We start from the raw sequence: 27,966 nt of genomic DNA, 5'->3' as shown, positions 1-27,966 counted from the left end.
AGTAAGAATTTCAAAAATGTCATGTATAACATAATGACAAATTATGAGCGGATGACATCAACGACTTGCTCATTAGAATCTTCATAAAGACTGGTCAAGAAATGTTTTCTGAAGATGTGAAATTTAGAAATGTATTATCTTCCTTACTCGGTATACTCGGCTTGTATTTTTTGCTTCTCTTCCTTCTTAATTTTATTAATTTCGACCCGGATTTTCCCTTTAAAACTTGCCACAGTATGTACAGGGGCAACGTAATGTTTATTGTCAACTGATACGTGGAAGGAGAATATTTATGACTCCTTAATCTAGTTTTTTTTTTTTTTGTCTTGGCTCTCTATGAATGTAAAAAAAAAATATGAAAAACGTGAAGATGTGGAATACGTCAATATAGTGTAAGTTTTAAGATACCGAAATGTTTGAGTGGATGATGAATCAGATGTGTTAATGCAAAGACGTTTTAGTTACTTGAGGATTGTGTCGGTTACGTTATTTCCACCATTATCTAATGTGTATTGCTCCGTGGCTTTTTTAAAACAAATTTCATGACAGGACATGTGGAAATACATTGATACATTATACAAAGCTTCTGACACCTATATGCAACGTGACTACTTGCTGGGAATGAAATCTTTTATACTACTTTAGAAGGTTCTTTTGAGTCTTTTTGTTAGGAGCAGAGCCGAAACACATGTAGCCCAAGTGAACATTGTCTTTATAAGATTAAACTGTGAGCAGTCAAATACATGTACGTTACCTTTATACGTTGGAAGTGAAATATTTGTCTGTTCACTCGGAGCTATTCAACTTCATCATGTTGTTCCAAACTGAATAATGTTGCATATCTATATGCGTTAACAGAGGGACAGAACTACATAATAGGCTGTACATTGTCCATTAGATATCAAAAGTTTCAGTCATTATAATTGAAACAGAATTATAGTTACGTCTCGGGTTAAATTTTTTGTGTATGTTATCGATTAATAATTTCACTAACTGAAATATGTCAACTCGATTATCCGAGGTTATGATATGTTCTAGGTGGCTATAACATTTTGATGTAGACAATATGCAAGGGCGAGTCTATCGTCATGTTACTTTATAATTCACAGTAACAACATTTTGTAGTATAGATGTCTGTCAGATACGTTACCATATCGACATGACCATATATCTTCCTTGCACTCGTATAGGTAATAGATTTGATTTTTATTGTTGATATTGTTCCACCTTAATAATGCCAGATATCTAATCAATAAGATAACAAAAGGAAATGGACTATATTGTACATTTTAAATCAAGTTTTAGTCATGCATTTCAAACAGAACATAATTATGTTATTGCGTAAATTTTGTTAATGCATGCACATAATGATATCATGATGAATGTATGACTTTGTATTACTGAGCAGTGTCAAGGCGATTAACTAGGGTTATAAATATGAATGTTTATGGTTGGTAATTCATTTGGATGTAAGATATAAAGCAAGATTGAGTTTATCGTCATCTTGAGATACAAATCTAGGTAACGAAATTTTGTGGAAGAAGTATGTCAGATATACGTTACCATTTTTTTTCTTTCCTTGTAACTCGAAATGTATGAAATCTGTTGTAAAGTGCGCTTGCAATTAGCTTTCTTTGATAATTTCAGTACTTATGTATGACTTTTATTGCTGTGTCAAAGCAATATAAGATCAAAGTGTATTAGAGAAAATAATTGCAATATAGGGTTGTGGATCTTATGCGAAAATATATAATTTTGGCGCTGATTTTGACTTACAGGCTTCAAACGTCAATCCTTTTTTTTTACATCTGGACCGATCAAAGTTCAAGAATTACTGTTTAGTCATGTGCGCATATTAGTTACGTTTACATTGAAATATATATTTACATTAATGGTCCACAAATGATACATCCACAGCCATTTTCTTGTCTAAAGCCTAATGGTAACGTACGTGTATCTGACAGGTGGTAAAAACTATGAAAAAATGTGTTCAAGTTCAATGCTATTTCTTGAAAAATGTGTTTGTGTCAAAAATCACCCGTTGGTCGTTATGTGTTCTCAAAGTATTAAAGTTTCTGAATTCAAATGAGTTTCGTGACTTTTTTAATGTCGAAATTTTATAGTTTGTCCAACCATGTTGGTGCCCTTTTGTGGAGAATGGCCCATCAGTTTGAACACAGCAAGAGACAGCATGGTCAGTTGCCTTTCAAGTTCATTGTTAAAGGTACATGGAACGACGATTCAAGAGGGCACTGTTGAATGGTCTCACACTTACACGTTTGACATGATGGGAATATACACAAACGAATAAAACCAGTTGCTAGGTGGATGTCTGAAATAATGTCAAGTTTGCTTCTTGATTTGCTGCTATTTTTAGCTGGTCCTTGTACTAAATATGGATCCGTGAAAGACAAGGTTTTCATGGTAGCCAGCTGCAGAAACTTGTGTGTCAATACGTATAAACCTACTTTGCTTTACATCATCGATCTTCGCTATACAAATGGCATCGATCATCACATCATTCAACAGCGTCCTCTCGAATCTCAGGTCTGTGAACCTTGAAGAGAAAGCCTATCATGGGACAAATATACATTCTAACACAGGAAAAAAGAAAGAAAGAAATGTTTTGAAGAATGCCCTCAATGATTTCAAGGATTCAAGTACTTTCAATAAAACAATGTGCACATTACGAAAAATGGGGCACATGGGGCACAGATAAAAAACTTGAATGTACAAACTTCCTTGCTCAGTTTCTTTCCTGACTCAGTCCAGTGTTTAAATAGTGATTCATGGCCATACAAACTACTATGTGAAATGTTCACAGAAAACCTGGCACTGTTCTTGGTTCAGGGAGTAGTGTGCAGAAATATGCCAGTGCTGCCTGTTCCACTAGCCTGGTCTACCCCACTATATAAGATGATCACTTCTCTGGGTGGCTGAACATCGCACGGTGTGAACATAACATGTATTACGAGTGTATGCAGCTCACTTTGCCCCTACAGTGATTTAACTTCCAATTTACTGATAATGAACAAAGATTGACAATATACATATTGGATGTGTGAGTGAGTGTGTGTGTGTGTGTGTGGGTGTGTGTGTGTGTGTATCTGCCAATAAACTAAAGCCAAGATATGTTTTTGTGTTTGTTCACTGATGAATTAGGTACAAATATGTGTTATTTCAATTTAGACTAATCTTCTGTATGCACTGGTCCATGTCACAACAAGTGTTGGTTGATTGTATTTTACCTTTTTTGTTTGAGGGCTCCAGCTACAAGCACATCATTGCTTCTTTACAAGTCCTGGCATGCATTTGTTTCTTTGTAATGACCTTCAAGTTGTACAACTGTATATTGTTTTATATTCTGCCAAATGAATGAATTAATGAATTAATTAATTAATTAATGAACCCCACAAAGTCAGAAATTTAGGATGTAATAAAAAGAGCAAAGGATATATGATTACAATTTCCTGGCCACCACTTCATAGAAGTCAGAGTTGGGGAGTGAAGCTCAAACTCCTGAGTCGTTGGGTCATAGGTCGCTGTGGTCTCGAGGCCCCTCAGGAACGTTCCTGGCAACAGTGATCAGACAGCAAAGACATACAATGGTATCAATCTATGATGTACATTGTACATGTATCCATAACCTCAGTGTGTATAGCTGAATATTACACACAAAATAGGTCAAACACGTTTCTACTGGACTGAAACATGGGTGCTTTTTTTGTAATTTCTACTCATTCTTTATTCAAAAATTTTAGCATTTCATGTGATAAATCTCCTGATTGTTTGCCACCCCTCCCCCCTCAAAAAAAAAAAAAAAAAATATCACAAAAAACGAAAATGAACACAAGAATGTATTAAAATAGAATAAACAAAGTAAAATCATGCAGACAGACGGAGGGAGGTATTTTGAAACTCAGACCTAGCACAAGAAGTTACAGAAAGGTAGATTTTGACTTTTCACTACATGGAGGTTAAAAGTAGATCAGAAACCCATTTTATGATAAATGTGGTGGTAATGATTTTAAAGGGATCGTATAGTTTTGGTTAAGACCTAATTTCAGGTTTCTAACATTTTTGGTGAGATAATGAGAAACCTCTAATGAAATATGAAAGAGCATGTAATTCCATGAGAAATTCAACGTTTATTTGATGAAAATTGGTTTCGAAATGGCTGAGATATCCAAAACAGAGCGATTCAATAAAGTGTGGGACCCACATTTTATTACGATCGCTTTGTTTTACTTTGTTCTTGGATGTTTCAGTCATTCCAAACCCGATCTTCATCAAATAAACTTTGAATTCCTGTTAAAATGGTATGCTCTGTACTATTTAATAAGTGTTTTCTTGGTATCTCACAAAAAGTTAAAAGCCCAATTCTCATCTCCACCAATACTGTACTATATATTAGTCACTATTAAAAAGGGACAAATGTCTGAACACTGACAGTGTGAGGAAGACATCATAATGACAAGAATGAAAAGTTCAATTGTCTTCTTTTATCAAGAATGCTTTGCAACAAATTTCCATTTGATTTGAGAAATCTAGTCTCGAGCAAAATTAAGTGTTTGTGCACAATTTTATTGTATATATCTAGAGTGAATTATCCATCTCCTCTAAACTGTCTCATCATGGTCATTGATGGTCTAATATTGATACACCAGAAAATAATAATTATTCATTTCAGATGGATCTGAACTATATCAATATCAAATTTTGTCACGGGTATGTATACATTTAAACATGCCTACAGATAAACATATTACACACATAGAAATGTGCACACAAACATCTATGTACGATGAACAAAGTGAAAACAATGCATGGAATTCCAACCATAGCAACGATCAGATAACCTACATGCCTGAATACATGTAGATAGATATCAATTTATTTGGGCGGTGACAGTGCATGACAGTGGAAGTTTGATTGTGGCTTTTGATTCATGGAGATATAAAATACAGCCATATTACCTGCATAACTAATAACAAAAAACTGTATCAATGTTTTATGCACGGCTAGTCTACACCAACATCAAGCATGACTATAAATAATGTGTTATCTTTTACGACATACTGATGTACAGGGTGTCTCTGAAAAAAGTAAACCCAACTTCAACGGCAAATTTTCAGAAAACTATAAAATATTAACACATTATTTTTTCATGGTTACATAGTCCAATAAGTCCTCTGTCCAATGATACCACGTAGGTTATGTATCTCTCATGCATGACTGAGCATGATTCAACTTAGTGAATGGGTGTGAAATCATCACTGTGGCAAGTTCCGTGATCAGCATACTTTCTCACATTGTACCAAATGGCTCTTTGTGTTGGAGGCTGCCTGTCGGGGAACTGCACCCGAATAGTCTCTTGAACTTCCACGCAACTTCTTGTTTCCTGGTATCGAGTAATACCAGGAGTACTCTCTGCTCAATTGTCAACTGTACCATGTTTGGAAAGCATGTGAAGTGTGCCTGTGTCAGGAACAACCTTTGCTGACAAAAATTTAACTTCAAATATGCCCTGAATGCATGACAATAGCAAGAAATAACTTGCCACAGTGATGATTTCACACCCATTCACTAAGTTGAATCATGCTCAGTCATGCATGAGAGTTACATAACCTATGTGGTATCATTGCATAGAGGACTTATTGAACTATCTAACCATGAAAAAATAATGTGCAAATATTTTATAGTTTTCTGAAAATTTGCTGTTGAAGTTGGGTTTACTTTTTTTAGAGACACACTGTAGTTCAGTTGTGCTTTTAACACTGAAACAAAACATGCAGTCATGTATGTGAGGCTGTTTTGCTCATCTAAAGTTTCATGTGGGAGTTTACATCATTGGATGAGAGCCAAAAGGGTTTATTGCAATTTTGGGGGGTATTGAGTTATTGATATCATGTTGTAGAGCTTGATCTCTACTACATTATGGAGTCAATTTCAAATCATTTTCATTTTCAGTAAAATGGTCAAAATTAAAACCACAAGGAGTACCAGTTTACTCTATATTTGGAATGGTGTTTGCAAATCTATCCACTTTAGATGAAATAAATTTTTCACTGAGTGAAAATTAATTGTTTCATTTTTATCTAAATTTTCAAATCTCAGAAAGCAAAAGCGCCCTTCTGCTCCTCAGCTGACAATGTAATGCGCTACATTGTATACTCAAGAGCACAGCAAAAGAAACTGCAGAAATCTAGTGAGAGAGCACACACACTACTTGCAACATTCTTGCAATATTCTTGCAACTTGGTGATACATTGTAAGTCAAGCTACACTAGCCTTTTGCAAAGGCAGCTCAAAATGAACACGCACACAGCAAGCAGTTTTTAATAGTGGACTTGCACGCACACAGCGATCAGATCGGAGCAAGGAGGTTCTAGAGAATGGAGTCACAACCGTCTTTTTTCCTTCGCTAGATGTTCGAAGCCGCCGCTCAAAAATATTTGAAGCATGTGTCAAATTGGATCTGCCACGCAGATACGAAGACAATTGCTCGTGTCTCATTGTATAATCACCAGCCACTTTCAAAGGAAGATATGTCTTTGTGATGGTAATTACTTTTCGCTATCACTTCTTATAAAAGGTGGTAGGTGGTACAGACACAAGGATGCCCAAATAGAAATTGAGCAAAAAATGCTGAAATAAAGATGAAAATTACTCGACTGGGCATACCCTGGCACTAATCTGATATTGATCTATCGATAAAGAATTATACTTGAAGATTATTCCATTAAATTAGTTTCATTTGCGGAAATTAAGCAGAAAAGGGATAAAACCAGCTTTCCAGGATGGTACAGTTGAAAAAATTTTCACATGATACAGCTCTGATTTACACTTTTGCACAATTTCTGGACAGGATTGACTTTTGTTTTACATGCTTTATCGTTCAAAATGAATCTTCCAATTGCTCAGCAAGATGGCGGCGTCGAACATCGATCATCAAAGACACAAGTGCACCTGTGGAATTCTTTTGAACATCAATATAAATCTGACAAGTGTTTGAATAATTACAGCCAGTTGGAGCTCCATGTATAAAACCTCTTTGATCGGAGCGAGCTCATGCACTGTGTGTGTGAGTCCACTGCTCTCTGTATGCGTGTCCTCAAATCAAAGCAAACTGCCTTTGGCAAAAATCTAGGCTAAGACCCCATCCTCACAGTGGGATGAATGATATTCTGGTGACACTGCAGTGATGTGCATTGTTCAATTCAATTAGTGAAGTTAATAGAATGATGATGTTTATGAGGTGAAGCAAAGAAAAAGAAAAGAAAAAATGATCAGATTTCACGAATACAAGTGTTATTGGTCATGGATGACTCCAAGATGGTGTCTTACAGGCCAGACAATAAATTATAAGGTCAAAGTCTACTCTGGTCATTGGCAGGGCAGCTGTACTTTTGAAAAACTGAGAGAAAATTGTCTATAGAACAAAACAAAAACAACATTTGTCTGTTTCAATGCTGTTGATTCAAAAGACATGATCGGGTGAGGATCACAAAGTGATCTTTAGAACTGTTAATCTACCCATGGATACACAAACAGAAAAGAGGTGCTTAACTCTGCCCTCGTCTGGGTGTTGTAAACATTAAACTGCTTCTAGCCTTCTATCACTTTAGGTGTTTTTTGCTGTTGTTGTTGTTGTTGTTGTGTGTGTGTGTTTTGTTTTGTTTTTTTGGTGTGTGTGTATCTTTATGTAGGTTTAGAATATCAATCATGCATGTATCATACTAATATAGACTGAACATCCTCCGTTAGACTGTTCCAAAACAGTCAATAATCACAAAGTAAACCACCTACACATTGTAGAACCTGAATGTTTCATCATCCTAACAGCCACTATAGAGAATCACAAACAAAGAAATATCTTCAAAAATTAATGAATAGCTAAAGATGTAAAACCTTTAAAAGGAATAACAAATAAACATAAAGGACAAATATACAAATGTATGGTGCAGCACTGCAAATACTTTAATTTTCTCATTCCAAATGGGAAAAATCCACAAACTGAAATAACTGCACTTTCTTCTTTCTTTTTTTTTTCTGGATGGCATAGGACTTTGAATGCTGCATGGAAGTATGTGCATGAACCTTTTCATGAAAATTGTAAAGCATGTATTAAATTGATTGTCATGAAGGCTCTAAGCATATTGTAGCTTTCACTATACAATGTGTTTGACTTCCATTCTACAAAAGTCACCATGACCAATGTCAGACAGCATGAAATATAAGAGTGCATGTCTGGTTAAAAGTTCATTTTGTCACAATTACTGTAAAACAAGGAATTTTCGCGAGCATTTTAATTTCACGAATTCGCGAGCGCCAAAATTCGCGAAATTAAAATGCACGCGAAAGCTTTTGTCTACACTACATGCATTGAATGCCAGTAGCAATTCACGAAAATTTCATGCCACGAAAAAGGCTGTCGGCTCCAATTCGCGAAAATTTAATGCCGCGAATATACTGGTATCATGTTTTACAGTAGTTGCAAATTGCCTGTTCTTGATTAGATTTTCACCTACTGGATCTGTAGGCTTCTTCAGATCCCATTCTCTCAGATTGGCGTGCGACAGCTATGTCGGTTAGTGGGAGGACTCTCTCACAGGGTTCGATCTGAAGAAGCCTACAGATCCAGCAGGCGAAAGTCTCATCAAGAATACTAGGTAATTTGCAACTGATTGTGACAAAATGAACTTTTAACCAGTTGATATTCCATTCATGCAGATGAATCTTTTTCAGCGAAGAGTGTACAAGTATGTTAAGGAAAATGAATGCTTTCTGGTTAGAAAAGAAAGGAAAGAAAAAGCAACTACAGCAGGGCACACAGATTCACTTGGGTACAAAATGACAAGAAAGACGAACTCGTGAAACAAAGAGTGTTAGTCTTTTCTTTTCTTCCATGTTTGAATGTGTGCAGAATTTCCAAGAAATCCTTCAAAAACTGGGAAATAATTTCAATCCATAAATAGTGCAAGAACACTACCTTTATGCTCCATGCCACAAAGTGCGACTAGTATCTCAAAGTAGTTTCAAATGATTATACGTCACGTGAGCTAATACATTAGGGAGCTTTAGATTTTGACGCGCGGACGTTTGAGGCGACGCTTGCGCTGGACGTTCTCCTCTCCCCTGCGTCGTGTAGAAAAGTAGCTTTAGATTACGCTGGGACGCAACGTATAAAAAATAAAATCGCGCCCCCCATATGATCGGTGCATGAAGTAGCTCTCTACGTCGCAAACTGTGCGGACGTAAAAATAGCCCAGTACGCGTAGTGAAAAACTCAGGCGACGCAAGCAAAAAATAGATTGACTTGATGCGCGCTTCTGCGCATGCTCAGAACATGTTTTTTTCCTCTGAACGTCCACGCGTCTATAAATCTAAAGCTCCCCTTTATATGTAAAATATTCCCTTCACGTTGGTGACACTATACTCTACAATATATCCCTAGTTTAAAGACTACAGTGTAAAACAAGACTTGTAAAATAAGGACACAGGGAGGAAGGGAAGGTTTTATACCATTTTGGATTTTCAAGTTTGTATTATCTGTTTCAAATTACCGTGACCAATTTCCGTCTGGGCGTAGGTGCCGATTAGGGTGTAGCTGAACGCAGCTTCCAGCCACTTTTCGTGCTGCTCCTCTGACATTTGCGAGTAAATGGCATGGCTAAACATGGTGGCATGTAGACCCAGAGGAACTTCTTCCACCTTGTGAACAGCCCTGAAATGAACAGATATTTCATATTCCTCTCTAATACCCCTTTCATACTAGAGACGCTGGGGATCAACCGGAGATTCACTGGGCAATCAAAATGTGGAACTCCTGTGAAGAATTTCTTTCAAACTACACCATCGTAGCAAATGAGCTCCCATGTACATTGTAAATATCTCTCGGCTCTTCTGCAATGGAAGTACACAGTATGGTGCATGTGTGAAACGGCCTGCATGGTGTTGTTGGCACAATGGCCTTTGCTTTTTACTCAGAAGTTTACCTGCAATGACTTTTGACACTTCAGCGTCATCCGGGAGTTCAATGGGACACTGCGAGGTTTACCCAGGACGGCTTGAGGATAAAATTTTGAAAAATCACCAGCCATTTTACCATAGAATTTGCCAATGAGACCTTTCACATCACAAGAATTCCCGGGTGCATCCGAGTGATATCTGCCGAGTATGAAAGGGGTATCAGAATGGTATTTCTCCTGTAGCGTTGAGTCTGTTCTGTTGATTGACCTGTAGTAAATGGACATATGATTTAAATGGCTTTCAATGTTCTTTTGAGCCCTAAGGGTGAGGTCGTGGAATGCGTCGAGGGGTCAACGCCCTCTGGGCACACTCCGCTCAGCCCTTTCATGCAGGGAAAGTTGGTGGACAAAGAGTGCAGAGACTCCAACTCTCCCGTTTTCGACGGGAGATCTCCCGCCGAAAGCCTATTTTTGCAAAATCTCCCGTTCTCCCGCTTGAGATTTGATTTCTCCCGCCCTGGCTCTGTGTCTCCCGGTGGAAAGGATTTCTTACTTATTGCTATCGTATGTTGAAAAAATAAGCCTTAGATAGCACCAGAGAATATAGAACCCTAGGAACTTCGCGCTTCGCACACATCAACTTGGAGTCTCCCGTTTGCCAGGGGTTTCGAGCGGGAGAATCTCCAGATCAGAAGGTGCTTGGGGTTGGAGTCTCTGAGAGTGTACTTGGTCCTGTTCTCTGGATGGCCCTGCATTATTAAAAATAAGAGTTGTGGGGTTTTGTTCGTTTGTCTCTTTTGTTCATCGGATGAGGCAATGGGGTAGATGGAACATCTGTGTCCTAGACTGAAAGGGGAAAAGGGATGCAGATGAATCAGGCCGTGATGGAATTGTATCACATGGAATACTACAGAGAAAGAAGGAATTGGATGAAATTAACAAAAGATATTCACATCAGCACCTATCAAAAGAGATAGCTGTCTCCATACCAATTTCAACCTCACAGAATGGAAAAACAAAATTGAGTTTTCTTCACCATTTCACGAGCCTGACAAAGGTGCATTATAATACCCATAGGTATTGGTAAATATTATTTGAAATAAAATAATCTCTGATTTTCTGGTGGTACAACAGATACTTGCTTTTAATCCCTCCCTCTCCATGAACAATGGATTCTGATGCTACAAGTATCTAAAATCCTGACCTTCTTCCAAGTTAACACACACTAAACAAAACCATGAAAATATCAGAAAATAAATAACTGGTGAAAATTTGGTGCAAATATAGAGGAGAAATTGAGAGGTTTCTCATTTATGTAAATTGTACTATATCCAGTCATACTGTACAATGTATGTATGTGTATAGGCCTGCAAAATGCATTTTTTATCTGGATACTTGCCTGATAGTGACAAAACTTTTGTAATAATTTCTTTTTGCTCAACTTTATCCCACATAGGATCTATAAAAGCGAAATTGAACATCTACCATGAAGTTCACCTTAATGATAAATAGTGGAATAATGCAAGATTGACTTCAAAGTATACTTTCATCAATTGTGTTGTACACACTGTACATCCTGGTAGAGTACATTTTCTCCCATATTTTGGAGCCACATTCATAGTGCACATGGCATGATAAAGGTAGTGTTCCCATACTACTTAAGTAACAATTTCTAGCACAAGCTCTGGAATTCTAGAATGATCAATATGGATAGATGGAGACAATTTAATGCCTCATTTGTTGACTCCTCAAGGGACACCAGAGGGGTCTCAATCCCATGCTATTGTACAGTTCTTGGAGTAAACTCCTCAGAGCATACAATAGCATGCAGTTGAGCTCCCTCAAACGGGGCGATAATACCAACCATGATAGAAAAGCAATCCATCTCTATGATAGGGAGCAATAATGACAACACAGATGCAGGGGTTGGATTTTTAATTTTTGCCATGCAAAACTTATTGCAAGCAATTCAAATAACTTGCTTTGAAAAAAAATGAAGATTTAGCTGAGGGGTAAAATACATGAACATGAAAATGACAAATAAGAAATGAATATTAGACAACTAGTGCAGCAAGTACAGTTTATAATGGAATGAATATTTCATATCAAACATTTGAACATAGTCACAGAGAGTACTGTAATCTGTTCAAAGGAATAATGATGGTATCATCCCATTAAATCCAACATGCAGGGACCACAAACACATCTGTCTGTTTGTTTGTTGTTTTTGCTTTTTGATGTTCTTTGTTTTTATTTGGTTTTGATTTTGGTTTTGGTTTTGGTTTTGGTTTTAATTTTGATTTCGATTTTGGTTTCGGTTTTGGTTTTGGTTTTAGTTTTTCTTCAAAACTTATTGATGGCAGATGGGGTTGAAACAGAATATGGGAAACTGAGGGTTGTTACCTGCACCCTAGACACAAACAATCTCCAGTGTTCATCATCTACTGTATCCCCTCATAAAGGTCACTGATGCCTGTATGCCACCACAGCTGACATACTGTTGTACAAATATGTCCAAATACCAAAGCTGCAGTCACACTGGCACAAAGTTCAAGATCGCGATCTTCTTGCAAAACTTCTTACAAAGCTTCCCATTCAAACTAGAGATACTTGAACGCTCGTAAATGAAACTTCAAAAAGTTTGTCATTATGACCAGCCCATCACTTGTTTGTGGCATTGATCGATGGTTTTCAGATGGTGCCTCAATGGGATGCACAGACTGTGTGCATTGTTACATCACAATCACTAGCTGTCACACGCTATAATCTTTCTTCTTTCTTGCGCAAGTGCATTAGTGACCCAAACTCTTCAACCTAAAGACCGAGAAAGTGGGCTGCCAGTGTGAATGGACAATGAAGGACTACTACAATTGTAAGTCTTCGCAATCTTAAACTTCACAATCTTTTCTCATTGTGACCGCGGCTTACGATGACTTTCCTAGTTTTCCCGATGAATGCATAAAAGCAGCAAATGTGTGAGAACATCATGTGGAAGTGAGTAAGAAAGAGAGACAGGGGAAAGATCTGTGATGAAAATCTTGTTGATTCTGTGAGAAATATTTTGAAATATGGTTATTGTACATATAATGGTATCACATTAGAAGTAAAAGAAGCCTGATATCTGATGACACTCTGTACCATATGTCAATACTGCATGTGCCTTACATTTTGGTGCATTGATTTAGACAGGTAGACATTTGCATGACTTTTAAAAGGAAGGAGGTTTTGCAGCTTGACTACAAATGTCTACAAATGCCTTCTACAATAATAATCTTCAAAGCACATAAACTACAGTGTGACAATTACACACAAATTTAAATTAAAGCAATGGCAGTGGCAATATTATACCATGACCAAGTTCTGTCTGGGCGTAAGTTCCAACAAGTTGGTAGTTCCGGGTTGCATCCAACCACGCCCCTTTTTGCTCATCAGACATTTGAAACTGGATGGTGTTGAGGAACATGGAGGCATGGAGGCCAAGGTTGATTGTCTCCAAAGGTGAGGTGGAACTGCAGTAACAGAAACCTTCATGCCATAATCCCAATGTTCTGCAGTGTACTCTTCAATTTTCATGGAAATTTCATGACTTGCTACAATTCTCGGACATTTTGCATGTAATTTTATCCATGGGATACAAATCTATATCTGGTCTGTTGTTTCCATCAACATCAATTCTCTACTCTAGTCATCATAATCCTCATCAAAATCACCAAAGTTCATGAAGAATGTATCACTATTTAATCATCTCCCTGAAGTCATTCACAACATCACTCAGTTCAACTTTCATGAAAGACTCTTGCATCACATCAGAAATATCACAGTCATGATAAACACAACAAACATCTCTTCATCATCATTTTCAAATATTACTCCCATCATCATCATCACTACCATAATGTATTCACTGTCATCAACAACATTACTTGCATCATCATCATCATCATCACTACCATTATCATCTTCCAGATCATTACCATCATTATCATTACCAACATCACTACCATCATCATCAACACCACATCATCATCAACATCACTTGCATCATTATCAACATCACTACCATCATCATCACTTTCATCATCATCATCATCATATCATCATCATCATCATCATCATCACTTTCATCATCATCATCATCATATCATCATCATCATCATCATCACTACCATCACCATCTTCTTCCAGCTTATTACCATCACTATCATCAGTACAGTACCGACATCACTACCATCAAAATCATCAACATCACAATCATTATCATCATCATCATCACTACAATCATCATTAACATCACTCGCATCATTATCAACATCACTGCTACCAACATCATCACTTTCATCATCATCAACATCACATCATCATCATCATCACTTCAATCGTCATTAACATCACTCGCATCATAATCAACATTCCCACTACCAACATCATCTTTATCATCAACATCATAATCACCATCATCATCATCATCATCAGTATCACCATCATCATCTATCAACATCACCACCATCATCACGATTGATGCTGATGAGCGTAACTAGAGAGGGAGTACATCAATGATGAGTTGAAGGGATGGCATACTGTATACGCCGAACATTTCGCGAGGTTTTTATTTTCGCGAATTTCGCGAGTCAGGTGCTTTTCACGAAATTAAAGACACGCGAAAATATTGACTCTGATCCTGGCGTGGATGTGAGGTATGCATATATTTCTCCGTTCAGTACAAGACTCCACGATGGCGAATTTAACCACTTGCGAAATCGTCGGGAATTCCCGATTCGTGAAAATTAAGACTCGCGAAATATATGGCGTATACAGTATCTGCAAATGTGGTGTATAGTACATTCATAGCACTCACACTCGGAACCAGTGCATGTCCATGTGGTTGGTCAGCTCCAACTCCTGCATCTTGCGCACCATGTGGATGGCCTTGCGGATGCTGTTAGTATGCCGCTGCTCCTCAGACATGAAGGCGATATCTTCAGGGTCCTTGAAAGCTGGGTCACTCAAGGCCTGATCCTCTGCAAACATCGGAAAATGGACAAAACAAAAAAGGAGAATCAAATGAAAAAGACACAGAGAGAGACAATGATAATACACTGTACAGCGCACTCCTGTTATAAGGAACACGGTTATAACGAATTCTGGTTACAATGAAATTAATAATCAAGCTGCAACATTATCGGCTCAATGTACAATGTACTTTCATTGTTTACTTGTTTGGTTATAATGAAATTTCGATAAAACAAAAGAAAACTGGCAGTCCCGAGGACTTCATTGTAACGGGAGTCCACTGTGATGAATACAAAAACATAACAATAATGAAATCAATGCATGTAATTGTAATCCCCCACGGAAATATGCTCATATTTATTGTTAGAAAGATATGCCCCCCCCCCCCATTTTTCATATTATTTCAAAACCAGATTTAAATCATTCATATCAATCAGTCAGTTTACATTCTGAAAATTAATACTATGTGCTGAGGGTCATCAAATTTTTCACTGAGCTCAGTCCCTCAGAAGAAACAGGAAAGTTACAAGTGAAATGGAAGAGTCCAAGAGGACCTACAGGGAGAACTGGGAGCGGCAGCAGTGCCATTACGTACACGTACACTGTACATGCTGACCACAACCAACTAATTGTGTCCTGTTTCTTCATCTTTATTTCAGGTAAGGGAAACTATATTTCATATTTCTCTTTTGTAGTCTATTGACAATAATTATATCCTAAAAGGCTATTGAGCTCCAGGAGAGCTACCTTGCGTTTAAGGGATATTTTATCATATTTTCTTATCATTATTTCAGTGAATGCACGGTTCGAAATTGGCGATGGTCCGCTGGCCATTGGCCACCCAAAATCATGTCGGACTAGCTAAAAATAATAAAGTTCTGAAGTAACTAGTCCGTCTGGCTAGCCAAAATATTGCTTCAGTGTCAAAATTGATTCTAAGTAGTCCACCTGGCTCCGATAAAAAAAAAAGTTAAGTGGGACCCCAGGAATGCCTACTGGGCATAGTTTGTCAGATTCTTTGTCTTGAATAATTGTTGTTGCAGTGATTAATAAGAGATTTAGGAGCAGTTTGCAGTATTTGTATATATTTTTCGATATTTGGAACTCCATACCAGCAAAACAATTATATCATACATGTTTCAAGAAATGTTACCAAACTGATAGAACTTAAGATTTAGATGTGAAAATCTCATGCACTCATACTGTGTAACATGTATATCAGGAGAGCATCATGAGATACTGGTGGTTTTCAGTGTGAATAGGGTCCTTCATTGCCAAATGCAGGTTGTCGAGAAGGAAAGTTAAATATGACACGTTACCACTATAAGTAATATGTGTGTAAAAGTATGACTTGAATGCATACTTGTATATTGTATTTGATGATTTATCATGTCCATGTCACTTGTTAAAGGTGCATGGATCCAGTGTTTTAGTCAAATGCGTATGTGGGCGCACGGCGCAAGTTTCCTATCTAGAGACCTACGCTATCGACTCCCCTTTAGTGCTTACGCCGTGGCCCACTTCCCCGAGTCCGAAGAAGTCTGATTCACTGTAGTCAGTGGTCGGATCACAGTTCGGCTCATGATTCGGCTGAGGGGTACGACAGCTTTCGCAAACTCCTTTTGTGATGTCATACTGTAACAACAAGCACATATGCACGCACCCTGGCATTACTACAGACTGCGCGATGCGCAGAGAAGACAACGAAGGCAACGTTACTTAGCAACACCTACGCACTTTACTCTTGATAAGACAGCTCAACTTCGGCAATCTTCGTATCAATGCTAACGGTGATCGGCAGTATCATCAACAGCGCCCTCTACACTACCGAGACTATGCACCTTTAAGATTTATTTAAATGCTAAAGCAGTACAGAATATAATAATTGCCGCACTCTTAGAAACAGGGCCCCTCATGAGCGAAGCCACAGCAGCTCAGGGACATAGGGATAACAAATAAGTCAAGACGGGTGGGTTAACTCTTTATGTGCCATGGTGGAAACCCCCTGTGTGCCACGTTATTCTGAGACACGAAGGTAGTCATGCTTTGATAAAGAATTCTGTTTTCCAATTTGTATAACTTCCACAAATTTCTGTTAAGATGGGCATAATATTAGGCAAAGTTAAAGAGGAATGCCAAGCTTTGTTTCGATATAAATTGTATGAAGAATCTATTTTCAATTTTTCATTTGAATGACCAGTTGCTGCATTACTGTAAAGGCATGGGTTTTGCACATAAAATCGTGATAGAAACTCAGAATGTACGAGCAAATCTAGTTGGAAACACCACTTGATAGTCAATCACCACATAGAATGCAAGCCGTATATGAGATGAACAAAAGCACGAGAAACGCTTTCATTGTGCCGCAGGATTAGCAGTGATTAGCGATTTATCGATCGGTTTTGGCGGCTTTGTTTCTTGAGCAGAATATGCGAAGTTGGCACGCCGTCGACTGAGTCGGACGTGCGAACGTGGCATATAAAGAGTTAATGGGAATTCAATGGACTACAGCAGGTTGTGGAATGTGGCTGGCTGTGGATTTTGTTTAGACTGGTGGTTTCCAGCTCCGTCCACATGCGAAGCTAGATATCTCACGTTTCAGTCTTGCACTGAGGCTGCCTTGTTACCCAAGGAGCTTATCATACACCTGGCTAACCGCCAAATTACAAAACAACAGCAATATCTAAGTTCAGATAACAGTAGCTTGTTCACATGTCTATTTTTCTGAAGGAATGAAAGCTGTGTGCTCTTTTATTTTCATGATTATGGATATATAATGTTTTTAGTATAATGAACTTAAAATAGCAAAGCCACAAATATACATTTTGAAGAACAAGAATAATTCGTATAGGAATTCAAAATCACCGGACATATTTGATATTCCTTACACTTGCATTGTGTGAAATTAATAATGACTCATGCACTCTTATTTTGTTTTCATACTGTTCACACTATGTTTTATATTTTGCATGTGAACACGGCAGGTTACAAGAATCAAAACACTTTCTCAATAAGGGATTGTTCTCACTAGATTATTTTCTGTAGGAAAGTTGGAATGTGAACATGACTTACAAAAGTTTTGTATGCCCAGATTCTTGAAGGATAGTCAAGACAAGTGCTTAAGCCCCCTTCCCACATACAGGTATAGTACGGCGTATCGACGGCAGATGCCCATCCCTGCTCATCCGGTAGACATCCCTGAGGATCCCCAGTACACCCCTGGGCATCCCCAGTAGCCGTGGCGGATACGGCGAAGCCGTGGCCACGCCGCGAAAATTTCAAACATGTTCGAAATATCCGGGAGTCTGCTCCTGGTAAGACACACCCGTCGCACAGCCGGCAGACATCCAATGGACATACGCCTACACCCGGCGGCTAATCCGACGCATATAGTGAACAGCCGTGGCAGACACGTGGTATGTGGAGTCGTCGGATCCACCACAGCTCCATGCTGGGTATGCAGGGATGCATCACGGACAGTCGGGGGACAGTCGCCGTATTAGCTGTCCTTGCAGACGAGTCTGTAGAGGCATCCCTACTGTACTCCTTGTATCCGCCGACTGATCCGTACAACCCGACGGATCGTCCGTCACAGCCGGGCCTAACCCCTGCTCATCTGCACTGAATTCGGCATACAAAACACGTATCTCCCGCCTGACAGCCGCCAGGCAGTCGGCGGACATCCTGCACACCCGGCGACTCACCCGTGCATTGCATTTTTCCCATCGCATCCGCCAGTAATCCGCCAAATTACGTTCCGCCCCGCATCCGCCGTATTATACCTGTATGTGGGAAGGCTGCTTTAGACTGCCAGAACTAATTGGATTTATTGCTGTGTTGTGTTTTGACACAATCACATTTTGTTCTTTTATGCTACTGAAACTGTATAGCAATTTAAGAAACTCAGACTGCCTTTACATCAGTCCATGAATAATCATGGCAAAAATGGCAGTCTCACCAGTTTAATCCAGATTAAAGTTATTCTTAATGTTACAAACTGGGTTAAGTTTAAACCTATAGCAGGTATAGTTCTGTACTTAGCTTTGGTATGCAAACATACTTGTCGTTACTCTTGTTAATTGTTGATAGCATTATGGAAATAAATTAGAATTATTTTGATAGTTGGTTAAAATGGAATTTGTTAACCAGATATGAGAAAATAGGTGAGAATCAAGCCGTTTGACAATACACACTTTGGGACTTATAGTTTTAGTGTATTTCATTCATATTTAGGGATTGAATATCTCAGTGAAAGTAGTATGAAGTTGTCAATTGTTCAAGATAGTGAAAATTATGAAGTTTAAGTAGTTGAACATTGCTTATCTACAGTTATTGCTTTTTGATATGTTACAAGTCAAGCATTTTAGATGATTGTGCTACTGTTTTCTAGTAGCTATACAATGTACCTTTATTCGTGTAAAAGAGAACGATTGTATGTGATATTATGTTGATAAGAACATGAATAAAAGGGCCATTACACCCTTATGGTACATGTACATGCTGACCACAACCAACTAATTGTGTCCTGTTTCTTCAACTTTATTTCAGCACCCCTCAGGGGTGCTACTATAAATGAATATTCTTTATTTTCCTTTCTTAATCATAGAATGACTCAATAATGCTGTTCTAACACTCTCCCTGAGGTCAACTAAGTAGGAGAGGTAGATATATAGACACATCCTTAAGAGTAGGTGCAAAGATAACCATTAACCAAACAAATGTAAGGACATATAGCATCCATGTCATAAGGCGGTTTTCCCATTCACTTTGCATGTAATGTCCCATGCGTAAGGCATTTGTCCCACACGTAAGCAAACTTTAATTAGTTATAAGATAAAGGACTAATTAAATTTCCTCATTTAGTTTTGCTAATCTGGTGTTAAAATGAATGAATTAGAACTTCCTAAAGTATGATTGGTCAATGTTAGAAATCTTCAGAAAAAACTAAAAAAAAACATACTCAAATCCTTACCTATGGGACATTTCGTTCTGGGAAAGAGCATAATTTGCATAATTAATGTGCTGACCTTGTCTTACCTATTGGAAATTATACTAGCTCATACAGGGGTCATGTCCATAAAGGAACTAGGTCAAGGACAAATTCAACTGATTTTAGATGAATATTTTTAATTTGTCCCATACGTAAGGTTTGTTTTTAATTTATGCAAATTAAGGCCATATTTCTTGCATAAATTTGCATAATTAAATATTTTCTTTGCTGGAAATATATACGGTAATTTAACTCTTTGGCTACAACATGATATCAATAACTTTTTGATTAAATCAAGATGAATATTGAGCATCTGAGGGGACATTATCTTGGACTTGCCCCATAATGAAAAGAAAAAATATTATTTAAATCATAATAACAATTAAGGGCAAGTCAGAGTGATGACCCCTAAGTTGCTTAAAATTCATCTTGATTTAAACTAAAAACTTATCGATCTCATGTTGTAGCCAGAGTTGAATTATATATTTCTAATTCACATTGAAATGTTATTTTCATATACAGTTATTATGTTTTTAATTGGAATAAAACCCATAAAAGAAAAGTATACATATATAATAAAAACAAACTGGAATTAAAAAAAAAAATTGGAATATAATCATAAATGATTAAAGGGACCATACATTACTGGTTGAGGTGGGAATTCATATTTTGAACATTCCTAAGTGAGATAATGAGAAACCTCTTATGAAATATGAAAGAGCATGTAATTTTATGAAGGATTCAACGTTTATTTGATGAAAACTGGTTTTCAAATGGCTGAGATATCCAAAAAGGTGATAATAATAAAAGGCGACAGACCACGCCTTTTATTAGGATCTCTTTGTTTCACTCATTTGCTCCCTCGCATGCATGCCAGTAAGAGGCCTTTTTTCTTTTTCTTTTTCTTTTTTTTTTTTGCTTGTCAGCTGCAGAAACCTGGAAGTGGAATCAGAAAGTTGTGCTGAGCCTGAGCTGAAGTGAAGGCCTTGTTTTTTTTTCATTTATTAGCATTTCTATTTTTCATTTTAATTTTTTGTTGTTGCTTTGTTAGCTGATGAAATCCGGAAGTGGAACCAGATATAAAACCTTATATACAGATTACAACACCCTCCCCCCCCCCCCCCCATTAAAAAGAAGAAAACAAAAATAGTGATGCCCCAACCCGGCCCCCATGCCCAGGAAAAGTACTGCATGTTTATCATTTATTTTTTATACATTTAAAGCTGCGTCTGGGCAAAGGGCTCGGAAAGGCTTCCATATGTACAGCTGTACCCCCCACTATAATACACCGACATCATGTACATTGTATTCTGAGCTTCCTCTGAAGTCCTCATTTCCCTAAGACACCGAGATTAATGTTACAAACTCTCCTAATCCTAATCTGAGAAAACTCTATTAATTATTAACAGTTATTAAATCCTAATCCCAAAGCCACCTAAACTTTTTCATGTTACTCTAGCCTAAGTTACACATAACGCATAGCGGGGGTAGGCCTACATTTGTGGATCTTGAACATGAATGCTTCATATCAACTGTCTTTTTGACCCTGCTTCAACGCGCTTGCTAGTGCTACGATCGAGACCTTGAACCCGGCGCGGCGGGGGCGTGTCATTCTCAACAGCTAGCTGTCGCATCGCTCGCTGTTTATGTTGCAAACTCTCACAGTCGGCCTACTGCACCCTATGCTGCAATGCATGCAGGGGCTGACCTCGTCCAGCCAAGGTAGGACGTCCTACGTACCGACACGCGCACTATGTAATGCAGCCAGCCGTGCGGCCAACTGCATCAGCAAACTTACCCAAATATTGCCGCCTTTCGGTCCTTTCCTGCCCTCCATCGAGGGTGTAAGTTAGTTCTATCGGATCAAAGTTGGCATTAGCTCTCTCTTCAGCAATATCGGGATTGATGTTCTCCGTTGGCGGAGATCTAGCCGAGAGATTGCCGCTGATGCTAACGTTCATGTTGGCCGCCATGTTGAGAATCTTGTTTGTTGATGATTGATTTTAGTGTGATTGCGAAATTGTGTAATAGTGGAATCGATCAGTACAAAAAGGCAAGATCGATGACAAACCTTCTTCGTTGGCTCTGGATCTGATCAGCGGCCGTGCACTTTTGCATGCTTACTGATCAGTCTTGTAAGTTGTAGTGGGGTAGTTGGCGATAGCTGATCGACGTTTAAAAACGACACAAAAACAAGAAGAAAAAAAACACGAGAAAAAAAAAACGGGGCCAACTTTTTGGGAACAGGGTACGTTGATTCATTTTCAGCATGGAGGGGGACTGTGCTGCCACTCGTTCACCGGCCAAAATTGCCTGCAAAAAAACAAAACAAAACAAAAACTAAACAAACAAACAAAAAACAAACAAACAAACAAACAAAACACACAAACAAAGGTTTAAGCACTGTTTGCTGCATTTTCCTCTCAATTCGGCTGACACGAGTTAAAACAAACAAATAAACAACTGACGAAAACAAAACCACACATATACACACATTGCACACACAAGTCTGAGCCTATTTTCTTTTTTTTAAAAAAAAGAAGAATTAAGCCCAAAAAGTGGGGGCCCAAGAGTCTCTACCTTAGTACCACAATGCATTCTGTAGGCCTATGTTGCCCGTGACTGATTAGGACCTTATGCTTGACTACTAAACAATAATTATTTAAAGGGATGAAACAGTTTCAGTTGAGATGGTGCTTCAGTTTTCCAACGTGTTTTGAAGATGTTTACAAAAATAGTGAGAAATCTTTTATGAAATATGAAAGAGCATAATTCTTCGAGGAATTCAAAGTTTTGATGAAAATTGGTTTGAAATGGCTGAGATATACCACACAAAGCGATGCTAATAAAAGGTGGGACCCATCTTTTATTATAGGATCAATTTGTTTTACTATATGCTTTTGGATTTCTTAGTCATTTCAAAACCCATTTTCACCAACTTAACTTTCAGTTCCTGTTAGAATTGTATGTCATAACATTAGGGTCCACATAGAGTGGTTTCTATAAGTATACAGGAAGTGAAATTTTGAAACCTGAATACTCACAACAACCAATACTAGACAATGTCCCTTTAAAGGGATGGTTAAGTATTGGTGGAGATGAGGATTGAGCTTTTAACTTTTTGGGAGATACCAAGAAAACACTTATGAAATACAGTAGTACGGAGCATACGATTATAAGAGGAATTCAAAGTTTATCTGATGGAAATTGGTTGTGGAATGGGAGACGTCCAAAAACAAAGTAAAACAAAGCGATCGTAATAAAAGGTGGGTCCCACCTGTTGTTAGGAATTTGCTCGGTTTTGGATATCTCAGCCATTTCAAAACCAATTTTCATCAATCAAACATTGAATTCCTCTTTGAATGACATGCTCTGTTATATTTCATCAGAGGTTTCTCATTATCTCACCAACAAAGTTAGAAACCTGGAGTCAGGGCCTATATAGATGAAGTGAACCTTCGAAAGCTCTTCAAGCTATTTTGGGGGCTTGCCAAAGATTGTGCCGCCGCTCACAAAATTGGGGTCATCCCACGAGACTGACACCCATGAGTTATACAGACCACGAGTCATACAGCTCACGAGTTCGACACTATATAAGTAAATAAAGCCCAGACATGAATTCGACACTAGGTAAAAACAACCCACGAGTTCGACAGACGGGGTTTACATGTGTCGGTCTCATGGGCCTTGTTTGCTTAATGTCGAATTCATGGGCTGTATATATGACTCGTGGGCTGTATAACTCGTGGGCCCGCGGTATGACTCGTGGGTGTCGGTCTCATGACGTGCACCCACAAACTTTCATGAGCCTGAGAAACTCCATTGGCAGTCATGCAGTTGCTAAAGGTGCCTTCACGTATTGGCAGGAAGTTTGTTACATGCGATCAGAGACCCGGAATATGAAAAATTCCTTTATAATGCCATCGTGTCCATCTTAGCTCAACTTCGGGACTTGTGTGACGCCTACAAAACGGAGCAATTCGACGTTATAGAGACAGACACGAATCCTCTGTGCGTGACGCTTACAACACTTTGCATAATCATATCATGACAATTATGATTTGCCAATCCGTCGTCTTCCCCCCTCCCTTCATAGTTAAGAAGAAAAAAATGTTTTGTTTTGACATGTCTATTGTAAATACCTTCATATGAAAAGTTTTATTTTTTTAAGAGATTATCTGGTAGCCAGTTGGTTAAGATTAGATGTTCTATATTGATATAGAATCATTATTGAATATAGCATTATAGAATGTTGATAGCCTATATTCTTTACTGCTCTTATAGAGTTTTGCTGTAGAACCAGGTTGGAATATATGATTTTAGCACGTATATCGGGCCTACTTGAATTATACTGAATGTTCAGTTCCCAACTTTAATTTAAGAAGCCTCTTTCATTTATATTTTCAAAAATCTCACTCAAGTACACGTTTATATTTGCACATTTTCGTCAGCCTTTTTTTTTTTTTTATTCTAATGAATGGGTAACCGCTTCCGCAAAAGACAGGCAATATAACAATGATCAATGTGAAATTCTGAAATTCTGGCCCCCGCGGGTTTATAGGGATTTCATTATTTCCAACTTTACCGCACTGCATAATGTATGTTGCGCGCGACTGATAATGCTTCACTATGCAAACAATATTGAAGTGTACCGAGAGAAGAACTCCAGGAAATAGAGTCGCACAAAATAGGTGTAAGGTGTTTGATCAAACAAAGAAGGGAATATAAAACTATTGAAAGAATGTAACCAAGTATAAATAATTACTTATTCAAGTCAAGGTTGAAATTCTTATTAATGGAGCACTAGACGCATCAATATACACACACACACTATCATATCAACATAACACGAAGCATACTATTATTGTCAAGTTCTTTTTGCCATATAATTAAGGCAAATTGCATATTTTGAGAAATGACGGTAACTGCTGATCATCGATATGTTAGTGTCAAAGTTTTGCAGAAATTCTAAGCACAATTTGGTCTTAGAATTTGCACTTTTGTTAGGTCCAAAGCCTGGAACGTTGTCAATCGTCTTTAGACCTACAGTTGTATTTCTTGATTTTAGTGTATAACTATACGTTTCTTCTCTTGTCTTTTCTTTCAAACTCCGCACGGGTCGTTTTATTCCTCGTTGCTACTGGGAGCATCAGCCTTCGGCTGGTGTCCTGTTACATTTCGGATTACGTTTTCGGATTAACGAATCTTCGGAATACCGAACCTTTATGTTTTAATGTCGCAGTAACGCAATAACGAACTTTATTTCATTTTCGGATTAACGCTCCTTCGAAACGAACCGTCTGAACAACGAACCTTCGGAAAAACGAACTGTAACCAACTATACCAAGTTCAAGTCCAGGTTCAAGAACGCATGCACATCAGTAAATGGAAACCTATATGTAGACACACCAAACAGCTAATGTGATAAACATTATTTCTCCATGATAACAATTATGTACAGTAAGCGAGAGAAATGCATTTATAGCAGCATCCATAGCAGCATCCATAGCAACACGGCTACATCATGTAGAAGTCTGTAAGCAGGGCCGGCGGAGCGTTTTCAAAATTGTGGGGACCCACTTCCGGGTTTCATGAGCAAACAAGCAAAGAAAAAAAAGGGGGGAAGTCTTCAGCTCATCTCCCCCCTTCCATTTCCGGGTTTCTTCAGCTGCATGACAAGCAAGAAAAAAAAAGGGGTCTTCAGCGGAAAAACACAACCTTACCGCAATTACACTTCATAATCTCTATCTATTTCCTTTTAGTGCCACTTACGTACTTCCGGGTAAAAAAAAAAAGTGTAGGGGCCCAAAGTGATGACACCTTATGTATTTCTTTGTATGGTGCACAAAAAGTGTGGAGGCCCGAGCCCCCAGTGTCCCCACGGTTCCGCCGACCATGGTAAGTGTTACTAATGTGTAGGCCCCTATACTGTTGAAATTCAAGCTATGATTGGTACAGTACACTTCTCATATTGTTGCACTGTGAAGCGAGTGAAACAGAGAGTTGTGTTGAGCAGGTTGTCAGGTTGTTGTACTGCTGTGGTGGGCGTTGAGTTGGTAGCGTGTCTGCCTCACGATCAAAAAGACCCGGGTTCGATTCCCGAATCCCCTTTGAGCAATGTTGCGTGTAATCATACCGTCCCCTCTAGTAAGAGGCAAAACATTCTGTCCCTTGGATAGAACATGAAAATGGAGGTCCCGTGTGAGAGAGAACCACAACTCACGCACGTAAGAGATCCCGCTTTATTTATTCGTCCCAGCAAAGAGCAGGGTGTTTAACCCGGTATAAGTGGTGCCGCCTTACATCCAACAGCATCATCTGGACCCCATTGAAGACCAGCTATTGCAGCTGAATATGGGCTATCAAGCCATCTTCTCAGATGGGAATAAAACAAACAAACAAACAAACAAACAAAAACACAAATGGTGCAATCCATTTGCTCTGATGAGTGAATGTGTTCAAAGTCAGAAGGAAAAAGAAACTGAGCCCTTGTTGTGTTTAGAGCTCCCGAGTCCATCTCTCTTTGGTTAATTGAGACGGCATATTGAACACAATAATGAGCACTCATTAGGAAACTGAGTTTTGTTGAACAAGACAACATTGCAATTGTCAAAAAAAAAAGTGATGTTGCACACCGAATAGAGAAAAGAATTTGCCCTCTCCGACCATTTGTTTTGTTGTCCAGCTGCTATTGCTGGTACCTTATGAAGTTTTTCCCAATTTATTTTAGCCTTGATGGGACTGAGGGCAAGCCGTCCCATTTCATCCAAAGATAGCATTGGCTGCATCATGACGTAGAGGACGCTATTTGAACGGCAAGAGAGATTCCCTCTGTTGGGACTCCAGCAACAGGTAACAGGAGGCCGTTGATATAAGATTTCTGTAATTGAAACGGACCATTCAGACGACGTTCATTTACCTGACATGCTATCATTCGTGTGATTGAGGCAGTCTCATTATTACTTATTGTTGCAAATCTGTCGTCACTTGTGTCGAACGTTGTAGTAAACTATAATTATCAGAATAAACAACGTAGGATCAGGCGAATAGAGATTTTATAAAAAAACATCAACAACAATGAAATAACACAGGACATCAAAAGAGAATTCAAATGTATAATTGCGTGTTGATATATCATAGTACCATGACAGAGGATTACTCAGTGATTGTAAAAGAAAAGAAAATTTAAGTCTGGAAACAACATCTTCTGTAAGACATCTGCATGGTTAATACATGTGGCATCATCTCCATTATGTTCATATGGAAGAGTGTCTGCTTCTAAGGCTGCAGCAGGACAGGTATATTTAGAGGTCTCGGAAACGTAATATGCGCTTTATATATTATTTTGATTTTTTTTTGTATATTAATTAAATTCATTTACACTAAATTTACATATTTAATTGGTTATGGTGACGTTTAACCTCAACCAGCAGAAAACAAACAAACAACTTGGAGATTTATGCGTGCAAAGCAGCGAATGGTAATACAACACATTTGAAAGAATCGAAGCTTTAGATCCAGATGTGCAAAACCACGACACAAAGTCATAGAGGTAAGAGAGCAGATAACTGACAATATATCTGCAGCTTATTGTCAGCAAGAGAAAATTGTCATTGATCATTGATCATGGGGAGGGGGGGGGGGGGGGTGTCGAACTCGGTTTCTCCGATTGGGAGTCGGGAGTCTTATCCACTCTGCCACAGCGCCCCCAATGCATGAATGAATTAAGCGGGAACTTTATGTGTGAGGATTGTGACTCGTTCATACATGCACGTGGAATCTTCCACATGGGACCTCCATTTTGAGTCCTTCATCCGAGGACGACGGTATCGATACACTAGGTTACACACAACATTGCGCAGCAGCGCTGGACTCAGGATTCGAGCACGGTTCATCAGGATTGAAATTCAGACGCGCTACTTAACCAAATGCATATAATTTTTTGCCAAAGATTGATGGAAAAAAAAATCATTGAAACTTTGCAGTCGAATGTAA

General features: G+C 38.4%; 1 protein-coding gene across 1 annotated transcript in view; it reads right to left on the bottom strand.

Annotated features, from left to right (window-relative positions):
• Positions 1–21,945, bottom strand: part of LOC139736547 (peroxisomal acyl-coenzyme A oxidase 1-like) — a 40,577-nt gene extending 18,632 nt beyond the window's left edge. The window contains exons 1-4 of the mRNA XM_071647295.1: positions 21,770–21,945; positions 14,827–14,989; positions 9,567–9,727; positions 3,465–3,572 (exon numbers count right to left, since the gene is read on the bottom strand). Of these exons, the coding sequence (XP_071503396.1) occupies positions 3,465–3,572; positions 9,567–9,727; positions 14,827–14,989; positions 21,770–21,944 (607 nt within the window). The 5' untranslated portion in view covers position 21,945. The remainder of the gene's footprint in view (positions 1–3,464; positions 3,573–9,566; positions 9,728–14,826; positions 14,990–21,769) is intronic.
• Positions 21,946–27,966: the final 6,021 nt, after the last annotated feature.

This window comes from Diadema antillarum, unplaced genomic scaffold, assembly GCF_040938485.1.
Source record: "Diadema antillarum isolate AM-2024a unplaced genomic scaffold, OU_Dant_1.0 seq00000652_RagTag, whole genome shotgun sequence".
In the NCBI taxonomy this organism is placed as follows: domain Eukaryota; kingdom Metazoa; phylum Echinodermata; class Echinoidea; order Diadematoida; family Diadematidae; genus Diadema; species Diadema antillarum.
The sequence above is the reverse complement of the archived record's forward strand: the minus strand, read 5'-3'. Positions and strand labels throughout refer to the sequence as shown.